Source organism: Glycine soja, chromosome 6 (genome assembly GCF_004193775.1).
Source record: "Glycine soja cultivar W05 chromosome 6, ASM419377v2, whole genome shotgun sequence".
Lineage (NCBI taxonomy): Eukaryota > Viridiplantae > Streptophyta > Magnoliopsida > Fabales > Fabaceae > Glycine > Glycine soja.
In genome coordinates, this window is record NC_041007.1 from 5,801,318 (window position 1) to 5,810,980 (window position 9,663).

General features: G+C 33.1%; 3 protein-coding genes across 4 annotated transcripts; 1 reads left to right on the top strand and 2 right to left on the bottom strand.

Moving 5' to 3' along the window:
* The first annotated feature begins 1,525 nt into the window (after positions 1-1,525).
* Positions 1,526-6,166, top strand: LOC114415044. 2 transcript variants are annotated; one of them, XM_028379546.1, is made up of 4 exons: positions 1,526-1,627; positions 1,908-1,959; positions 2,109-2,266; positions 5,059-6,166. In XM_028379546.1, the coding sequence occupies exons 1-3, from the start codon at positions 1,561-1,563 to the stop codon at positions 2,254-2,256; spliced, it is 267 nt and encodes an 88-aa protein (XP_028235347.1). In that variant the 5' UTR covers positions 1,526-1,560; the 3' UTR covers positions 2,257-2,266; positions 5,059-6,166. The 2 variants fall into 2 exon arrangements, with proteins under 2 accessions (XP_028235347.1, XP_028235348.1); XM_028379547.1 differs by having other exon boundaries at positions 5,062-6,166.
* LOC114415045 (potassium channel KAT3-like) lies at positions 2,147-4,824 on the bottom strand. Its single transcript, XM_028379548.1, has 5 exons — positions 4,633-4,824; positions 4,318-4,395; positions 3,409-3,475; positions 2,701-2,853; positions 2,147-2,498 (listed from the first exon to the last, which is right to left on the bottom strand). The coding sequence occupies exons 1-5, from the start codon at positions 4,789-4,791 to the stop codon at positions 2,395-2,397; spliced, it is 561 nt and encodes a 186-aa protein (XP_028235349.1). The 5' UTR covers positions 4,792-4,824; the 3' UTR covers positions 2,147-2,394.
* On the bottom strand, positions 5,441-8,686 carry LOC114414198 (potassium channel KAT3-like). Its single transcript, XM_028378513.1, has 6 exons — positions 8,511-8,686; positions 8,342-8,419; positions 7,810-7,971; positions 6,722-7,091; positions 5,563-5,661; positions 5,441-5,482 (listed from the first exon to the last, which is right to left on the bottom strand). Exons 1-6 carry the CDS (start codon positions 8,684-8,686, stop codon positions 5,441-5,443), a joined length of 927 nt encoding a protein of 308 aa, XP_028234314.1.
* Between the last annotated feature and the right edge of the window lie 977 nt (positions 8,687-9,663).

A 9,663-nucleotide genomic window follows, 5' to 3' on the forward strand; every position in this document is an offset into this window, starting at 1 on the left:
AATAGAAAATGTGATTTATAAAAAATAAGAGAAATTATATTTATATAATAAATTGTATAATAAAATATAAAAATAAGAGAGAGAAAAAGAAAAAAATATGCATTTGAATTTTTAACGTAATACTTAGAAAAACAATAATAGATGTAATACTTAGACGTAAATTTATTCAAATTATTATAAGTGTAACACTTCTAAAAAAATAAATAAATGTAATACTTGGAAAAAATATTAGAAATATGTTAGTCAAGCCTACTTCAATTTAAAAGAAGAAATGTGCCAAAAGTTTAAAGAGAATTATTTATAAAAAAAAAACATCATAGTTTTAAAAGTCGTGGGATCGCACATCTCAAGTATTGAATATATTTACGTAATCAATGTAATAAATATTCTTAATAAAATATTTCTGTTTAATACATTTATTATATAATTTTAAATAGCAAAACCGTAATAAATACATCATATCGATCTTAAACAAACATAAATGTGCTGGACATTTAGCCGACAGATACGGTAGATGACACAAAATAAATCCTAATCTATTAGCGACCATTTCATCAATTTAAAAAGAAAAATTATTCTTTGGCGTCATCATCTTCTTTATAATATTATACCCTATTTTGTTGGTAATTTTTTGGCGCTATCATTTCTATAACGTCTATGTGAGCCTTCCTATGTTCCCAAGTACCCAAAAATTCTTGCGGGGGAATTATGAAACGCAGCATTATTTTAAGCCAATTTGTATTGTTTCGTGGGCACTGCCTTTGATTTAGTTTATGAATACACGTGAACATGGAAGGATGCCACTCAAGTAATCTTGTTGTTTAATACTAATTTATTAGATTTTGTTCCAAATGCCACAGATTTGTCCGGTAGAAATATAATTTTGTTTTTGGTACATAATTCTCGAATTAAAATATTTGGCGGAAAGTAGAATATTTAATTTCACCTTGACTTATGGACAAACGATTCCTAGGTGGTAGAAGGTCGAAATAACTTATTTGTTAAGGAAAAGGAGTATAAGCCTTTTAAATCCATTTATAGAAACTTTATAGTTATGGAGAACATAATGTGTGATTTTATTTTTTACGCCCTGAAAATTTATTATTGTAAAAAAAATGTCAATCATTTCAAAACTATTTTAAATATAACTTTAAATAATTATAAAAAATTAACAATTTTATCATACATAAAAATATATGATTGGATGCCAGTGTATATTGTCAATACATTATAGTAAAATTCATAATTTTTAAAATCATAAATGCTAGTTATATCAAATTTAAATACTCCTCTAAAAAAAATCAAATTTAACCACTGAATATATTTTTAGAAGCTTTTCTGTTTCTTTTTTTCTCCAACTGTTATGCTTTTGTCACCATAATAGCCAGTAATGGGCCGAAAAAACTCTGTTGAAACTAAACAAAGTGGGCCTGAACAAAACAAAATCCAATCATGGGTAAAATGGTAAAATGCTCATGCTAAATTATATATATTTCACAAATTCAAAAAAGAGTCAAAAGCGCGCGTTCCTCATTTCGCTCCGAAGCAAGATTTGCATCAATGGCGTCCTCAGAGCCAATACCTCCAGAAGCAGAGCCCGAAAGCCACCTTTCTTCTCTCATCTACGGTGAGCCATAGCCATTTCTTCCATGTTCCATCTTAAATTTGTAATAATTCATCCACATTCGTAAACCTTGTGATTTAACAGTCGCAACAATTGTTAAACCTAATTGTTTATTCAAACCACACGTGATGCAATACGATTATCTACTTGCAACGGACTAAATTGATTGCGTGTGTGTAATGTAATGTAATCTAATTCTAAGCAACGCATGCTCGATCGATTAACGAATTTCCTAATTATGTGTGTTCGCTTCGATTTCTGATTGTTCTGCTAATCCATGCAGAGATATCAAATGAAGTCCAAGGGATCATGGAGAACATGTTTAAGACTGTCACGTCAGGCTCAGCTACCTAATCATCATGATTGATTTGATATTAAGATATTTTCCATTTTTCATTTACTATTTATTCGTCAGATTTCGGATCAAAACTTGCGATTATTTTGTGTTCCGTAATCTAAACAGCTATTTGTCTCTCGTTTACAGTGAAATTAATCAAAGTTCTGCTGTGGTAGAGGAGGAGATAGAGAAATGCAAAGGTTCTGCTCTCGAGAGGAAAAGAGCCTTAGATGAAGAGAAGGATAACTTTCAAAAAGCTGCTTATGCTGTTCTTGACATGCTCAGCAGAGAGTAAAACGCTCTAGGTATCATTCTACATATTTCATTTCTATACATTGCATCCCTATATCCTGTTTGGTTATGAAAACTGCCACCTGAGATGGTAACTTATCAAAAAGACCAGCATCTGGTTAATCTCTGTTTGATTTGATCATTAGAGGATATATAACTTATCATTCTCCCTTATTGCGCTTAATTCTTCTACCTCTGAGCCGTCAGCCATAAGAATTTTGCTTCCTCTGTTTCCAAATTTTTTCTCTGCGTACTCAATTCTCCAATCAACTTAGTTATCTTATTGAATTTGTTGTTACCTCAATATTGTTCAATTCTATGAATACAAGAGCGGAATTATAGTAATGTTATTGTCCAATAGATTTCTATTGCTGAACATAAAGGCTTTAAAATAATGAGCCCTTTCCGTGGAATGCATGCATGTCGAATGTAGTCAAATTAGTCATACCTGCAACACTGAAAAGATCTTCTACCGAATTTGGGAGAAGTATGATCTTTGGTGTTGTTTCGTTTCCCACTTTGTGTTCATTGGGATGGTGTCCGTGGATTTTAACTCTAATGGGGACTGGACTTGACAGTGGTTTGGAATTTCCTTTTCTTCCTGCCATTAGTATCATGAGCCCAGTAATTTAGGTAAGCAGGTAAATGATGTCATTTATCTCAGAAAATCTCTGTTAAAAAATTGACGAATTCTATAGTATTTTCAATTTTGGACACAGTGGTCAAGCAATGAAACCGAAGAAAGCAACCCAGGCGACCTTTCCATATCAAAAGGTTCCTGTCAGGCAGAGTTCAAGTTTTTTTGTCATATTGAAATGGAGCTGGTTTATTCGTAATGGAGATCTATCTAGTTTGCTACAAGAACGAATGCTGTTTTTCATGCATGATCCAAGATTGGTTACCAAGGGGGCAGGAGCAATCTTGCTTAGTGCATACCTTGCTTCACTTAACAAAAATTTATAATGTTTGAAAAAATTATAAATATTCTTAAGCAAAGCGAATGTAATGGTTCTTGCTTCTAGGGTGCTGTTTTAGAGAACCCCTGATTGTCTAATGGTTTCTTGTTTTAATGCCTCTATAGTGTCTACCCACTATAGATTAGACTGTTAAAATGTCTATGTCTTATTGCTTTTATTAGACATAGGATTAAGGTTACCTTCTTTATATGAAGCTTCTTGATATCTTGAAACTTCATCGTCTGTACCCACATTTTGCATTAAATGCTGCAAAAACCAGTGTTCATCATATATGAAGCGACTCATATATACGTACATAAGGACTACTAGTAGCACATACACACATCCTTTACTATTTAGTGAACGCAAAATTCACTCAATAATAATGTGTCTGAAAAGGTATTTTATAGAGTATGTTTTTCTTATGTGTACATAACTACATATCTGGCCAAATTTAAAATAGAATTATTTCTCTGTGCTAAAATCTATTTTCTAGAGTGTAAACTATCTAGGAATTCTTTATTTAGTCATTTGCCGATCTATATATACATACATAATGCTAGAGATGTAATATAAAACTATTTTTGTGCTTTCACCTTAAGCTTTCTGGGGAGTTGTTGAGTTAGTTCATGACGCATAATATAATTAAATCATCTTTGAGATGCTAACGTGCATCTCCGCAGTACATACGTTCAATTAAAAAAAAGTGATTATCCATGCATCATCAGGTAACCTTAAAGGTCCTGTTTGTGAAAAGACAAAGGGAGTGTATTTGAGGGGAAGATTTCTATTTTTCGTAGGCTTTTCTTCTATTTTTAATTTATCCACCGTCTCCTTTCTCAGAAACATGGTCCAAAGCAGGAGATTGAAGATATTTGGGACTTTCACTCAAAATTCTGCATTGTGGTAGGCTGGCAGCCATCACTCTCTCATACGCTAACTGTATATAAGTTTGCCAAATTTTAGCTATGCAAATGCAACGTTTAATTTCCAAGGGGTTTTGTGCATCCTTTTTGTGCATTTATATTTGTGCATGCATAAAAGGTTTATGCTTCTCAATAGATCAGTAAGAAGTTTTAGTGGTTGAAATTCAAAGGTAAAAAAAATACCTCATCATGAAGGTCACCCATCAATTCTGTTATATATGATATTTCTTCTAGCACCTTGCCTTTGAGGCCCTTAAAATACTGAGAATAGAAGAACCAGCATTAAGTTGAAAATGTATGGGCTTGTTGACATGTGAATTGAGATACTGACACAAAATTTGGATAAAGTGAATTCACATAGGATTTTGCAGTCATAATTTGTGGCTTGCAATGAAATTTGGTCAATTTTGAAGTGTGTTAATTAATTAATTAGTTTTCAAACGGCAATGTATACGGCTTCCTGTCTGTCTACTTTTATGTATGGGTGAACTCTCAAACCTTAATAAAGTTGTAGTTGATTGCCTTCACATCATCACTAAATGGTTGCACCATATGCTTGAAATGACGATGATTGATTCGTTTGACCTGGGAGAGCCCTCTACTTCTCACTGTAAAAGGTTGTGGAATATTAAACATCACGCCTATTTCTCCTGCCATGCCTCCAGATTCAAGTTTGAACAAAAACTGAAAAAACTTTTATGAGCTCAATCAAGCAATGCGAGAAATTAGTGCAGAAACATAGATACTTCTTTTAAATAGTTATTATTTGTTTCTCTTTATTAGTACTCTAAAATTTGTCTGGTTGCTATGCACACTTGAGTGTCTTGTTTCTCATTTCAACCTCCTATTTGGATTACGTGTCTGATGAAGATGTTCTTTAGACACAGTAACGAGTTGAAACTTAATTTGATGTGTTTGCTTCAGCAGGTTACCGGAAAGAGCTTGAAGATTAAAAAAACCTCATTCTGTAAAGAAAACTTAATCTTCCAAATGACTTCTACCTCAGGTTAACGCATTAGTTGTCAATGTCATGCAGTCTATGATATTCTTTTATACAAGGATTCCCTGATTTCAGAGCTAAATCAATTACAGTTTTAAATCTTTAGTCCTAATGAGATTAATTTTTATCTTTATTTCCTCTTTTTAAAGTTTAAACCATATTCTCCCGCATGATACTTTGTAGTGGTTTATGAATTACTCTTTCCAAATCACTAGGTATCTAGGAGTTATATTATTATCACCACATACCACTTTACTTTCTCTTGATTATGTTACTTATACCCTGAAATTAATTGCTAGGGAGATTTCATCTTACCTGTTCGGACCCATTCTTGTACATCAACACATCCTGCGGTTAGAATAGTTCAGTAAGTTAGCTAGTTAAGCCTTTAAATAAGGGTAGGATTTGAGTAAGGTCTAGATGTTTACCAGTGATCCGGATACCAAAATGTAGAAATATGTTGACATCTCATTTTGCAAGATAATGTCAACCTTAGATGGGTAGTATTCTGCTTTCGTTTCTGACACCTGTTTAGTGTCATGATGTCATTTTTAGTCACTGTTGAGATGTTTAGAATCTATTCAATCGCTACCTAAAAGAGAAAAAGAAAATAAAATTAAAGAAAAAGCTTTACCAGCTGGCGATAAAATCATCACAGACTCCTTTAAATAAATATGCTGTTTCAACTATGTTTTGGAAAAGATGCCGAGCAATATTGGATCTTATTGTTTTAGGTAGGTATTGTAGCACTTCTTGCTGTAACTCTGCAGTCTTAAACTTCAATTGCATGTGTGCCGACATTTGCTCTTTTAAGCCTTCCAGGAGTCTATATTTGTTTGCATATTGTAATATTCTGTTGAAGGCATTCCTCTGTAAAGCCTGGTGGGGAAACAAATTAGTTTTGGGTATAGCCATTCTTATGTTTTTTAGGACCAGAAGTGCTTCGATGGGAGTATATTTGCCCAATCCAGGCACCTTTCTAATAAATTCTTGTCCAATTTTGGCTTTGGTTAAGAAAGCAAGCTGTTTGGTTTTCATAAGTGCCATTTGATAACCTTAATTAACAGTGAAAATGTTTACTGGAAAATGAGAGGAGGTAAATACTAATTATATCTAGATGCATTTCTAACTTATTTTTCTTTTTACTTTCCACTTTCCCACTATCATTGTAACTCTATAACCAAGCATGCCTTAAAGTTTCTAGTTTGTTGTTGCAAAGTGACAGGTTTTGGGGATTTAACAAATAATCGCTTAATTTTAAAAAAATTGTAAGAGACTGGTAGAGATAATTAATTATGTTTTAAAAATAAGATAAACCAAACATATTAAATTAGATTTTTTTTAATACAAGACATTTTAGAATGTGAGGAGGTAAGCTTAGATATTGTCAATGGGAGAATGTCAGATGTCAACAAATATAGCTTAATGTCAGTATATGTTTTCTTCCTTTAACTTCTAGGAAGAAGACAAACGCGTTTTTTTTTTAATTATCAAAAGCTTGTTTATCTTCTGCCAGGTTTGATATGCTAGTGTTATCAAATGTACAGCTAAGGGTTAAACGACCATGGAAATTCTCATAAAATTTACCATTGCAAATGTTCCGACAGAGCTATGAACTAACAGATTTGTCATGTTTCCGATTATATATGAAGTGAGGCCGATGTTAAACAGCATGTATAAAGTACTGAAAAGCTTCTCTGTTAAATTCACTGCATAGAAATCTCCATAGCCAACAGTAGTAAGGGTTGCAACAGACCAGTACATGGAATAAGTGTAACCCAACCCGACGCTCAAATCATTAAAATCCTCTGTTTTGTTCCCGATCCACGTGTTTTTGGGTGTTTTGAGTTGGACAGCCAACCAAAAATACATGCAGCCTGCGAAGTGCACTGCAAATAGCGTCACCTGTGATGAACCAACGAAATGGGAAGCATGAACGAACCTTACTTGATTGAATCTATGCTTAAACAGAAGATTTAGTGATTTACTCACGCATATAAGTTTGCAAAATCTTGTTGCTGGGTAGTTAATTCGTATGTCTTTTTCTAGCGTGGAAAACAGTTTGCAGTTTCAGTTACAAATAGGAAAAGCTGATCATAAAAGCCATTCCCTTTTAGCTTAATCGATAATTAATACTTAACTCATACTACAAACATCTGTTTGATATCCCTTGTTTGTCTTTATATTTATTTTTGTCACATTAATATTACCTATCATATGATCTTATCTACATTCTTCTCTCTTTTATCTTTTTGTTTTTGTTTTCCTGTTATTTTGAGACTTGTTCATAATTACTTAATTTGAGTACAATAGTGATAGGAACAAGTAAAATAATTTGCAGAGGGATGACTTATAAGTTATGTCAACCTCATTTATTAAACGACTCTTGCAGAGAATTTCTTAAAAATATACTTAGTTAAAAGTTAAATTGTAATTTTTTTTATAAAGTGTTTTAAGTCTAATAAAGTCAAACATGAATATGGCAAATCTAAACTTTTATATATTTCGTCTTGAAATATGTTAAATACTTTCAAAATTAGGTGGCACACTTAAATACGTATTATATCTTCGTAATTTACACCCTTAACAAGGAAGAAGGATGTTATTTAAGTGCGTGTTGATTTTGGTTAGTTGCTTTTGCAAAGTTCTGATTTCACTCTTTTTTTTTAATGTACCTTGCGAAGAGTTCGCTAACACGCCTCAATCGCCATAGTCTAAGCATAATTAGGAAACCAAAGACCTCGCTTTTGGTTGGTTTGCCCGTCAGAATTTGATGTATCTGCTCAAATGGCACAGTGGAGGCTATATCCATGGTGAAGTGTAACTTTTTGACGTACCTGTTGAAGTGAAATCGCAAAAAATTGATAAAAAAGAGGAACAAAAGGACTTGTGCATTTAAAATAATTAAACAAAGGGCTGTTAATTTTTGTTAAAAATATTAGTGGAGATATTCAAACTCATTATTTTTCTCGTCCCATCTCCCTTCTCCCTTCTCCCTTTATTCTTAATTTCTTTTTTTAATCACTAGATCAATCTTATATCTCCTATATTATTTAAGATAGTAAGGGTATAAAATTTTCCCTTGTGTTTTTCTTGCAAGAAATGCATGGTATATACAGGCACCTGAGAGCAATCTTCTTATGGTCGTCAACGAGGAGATTATATCAACCGCAAAGAAGTTCAACGGGCAACAGCGACCCAACTAACAGTTCCCGGAAAGCTAGCTCGAATGGAGATGCCCATGCAGAGTACACTACCAATGCCGCAAGGAACGTTTGCCACAATCTACATAAATATTTATCACAAATTGCAATTCCACATCGCAGTATAATAATGCATATATAGATACATTCAAATAGCTAAATTTAATACGTACTGATATCTACGGTCATAGGGAGCAATGACATATTTTCTTAGGTTCGACTTCGAGTAACCTTCAACATCAAAGATGGTGGTGCCAAATGCTGGAAAGAGGCTACTGGAAACCGAGGCCGAGTTGGTTATTTCGTCGCTTGAGCGTCTTCTAACTAGAGATGACAATGACATGGACATTCTTAGAGCCACCATGACAAAATGGCTTCCTCAGGGAGAGAGAGAGAGATCAACAATTCTTGTTATCAACGTTGTTGTGTGTATACTTGCTACACATATGCACAAGGCAAGCCTTTAATTTGGCTTCTTATTCAGATAACAAAAACGTAGCTTCTTGTTGACAGGCTCCCTGAGCATTACAATAATATTATACGAGGGAGGTGGCAGGGAGCTTTCAGACTCTTGATTATATTATTGTACAACTTAACGACATAATTAGGCACAATGGTACATAACTTTGTATAAGGAGGGAGATCCAAGGATTTGTCCCACATGCAGAACATATAGAAAACAAAAACCCTCTGTGCATGTTTGGTTTTTCATCGGAAAAACTAACAATAATTTGAGCAAAAGCTTCTCCTATAATAATTATCCATGGTTTAAGAATGTTCATATAACCTAACAGACCGTGTCAACACATTTCATTTCCTCTCTATTCAATTACCTAAATATTTACATGTTCAATGGGCATTTCTTGACGTAACGCTATGCACGTGGTGTTTGTTAGTTCTATGGCCGTCGTCTATATTTATTATTCTTTTTTGTAAGAAAAAAAATTAGGGGAAGAAGCCGAAGCCCTAACTCAGGTAGTTGTTCTAATAAACGGTGTTTAGAAAAAAGTAAAAGCTACTATTTACTAGAACAACGTTGTTTGAACAAATTAAGATATATAAAAGCAATGTATTGATTGCGTATAATAAATCATTTGTTTGATAAAAATATCTTAATGATATTTATTCACATGTTCTCTAAAAATACGTTTTGAAATATAAAGAGAACGAACTCTTACCAAATTTTGCTGTGTGGTTTATGTAAAACATAAATCAAAACTTCATTTAATTTTTTATTACCAAATGTAAGATCAACAATTTGATTTAACGGTGATCCAGGTCTTCAAGTTCCTAGTAATTTGGTTCAAGATTCAGTAACCATACAAC

Coding starts and splice junctions, on each gene's coding strand:
- LOC114415045 (XM_028379548.1), bottom strand. CDS start 4,791: ATGGCAGGAGAAATAGGCGTGATGTTTAATATTCCACAACCTTTTACA. Junction 2,854..3,408: donor AGAAGCTTCATATAAAGAAG/GTAACCTTAATC, acceptor TACTAATGGCAG/GAAGAAAAGGAAATTCCAAA. Junction 2,499..2,700: donor AGATCTTTTCAGTGTTGCAG/GTATGACTAATT, acceptor TTGAGTACGCAG/AGAAAAAATTTGGAAACAGA.
- LOC114415044 (XM_028379546.1), top strand. CDS start 1,561: ATGGCGTCCTCAGAGCCAATACCTCCAGAAGCAGAGCCCGAAAGCCAC. Junction 1,628..1,907: donor CCTTTCTTCTCTCATCTACG/GTGAGCCATAGC, acceptor TAATCCATGCAG/AGATATCAAATGAAGTCCAA. Junction 1,960..2,108: donor AACATGTTTAAGACTGTCAC/GTCAGGCTCAGC, acceptor TCTCGTTTACAG/TGAAATTAATCAAAGTTCTG.
- LOC114414198 (XM_028378513.1), bottom strand. CDS start 8,686: ATGTCCATGTCATTGTCATCTCTAGTTAGAAGACGCTCAAGCGACGAA. Junction 5,662..6,721: donor CTGTCGGAACATTTGCAATG/GTAAATTTTATG, acceptor GACACTAAACAG/GTGTCAGAAACGAAAGCAGA. Junction 5,483..5,562: donor TTTTGGTATCCGGATCACTG/GTAAACATCTAG, acceptor TTCTAACCGCAG/GATGTGTTGATGTACAAGAA.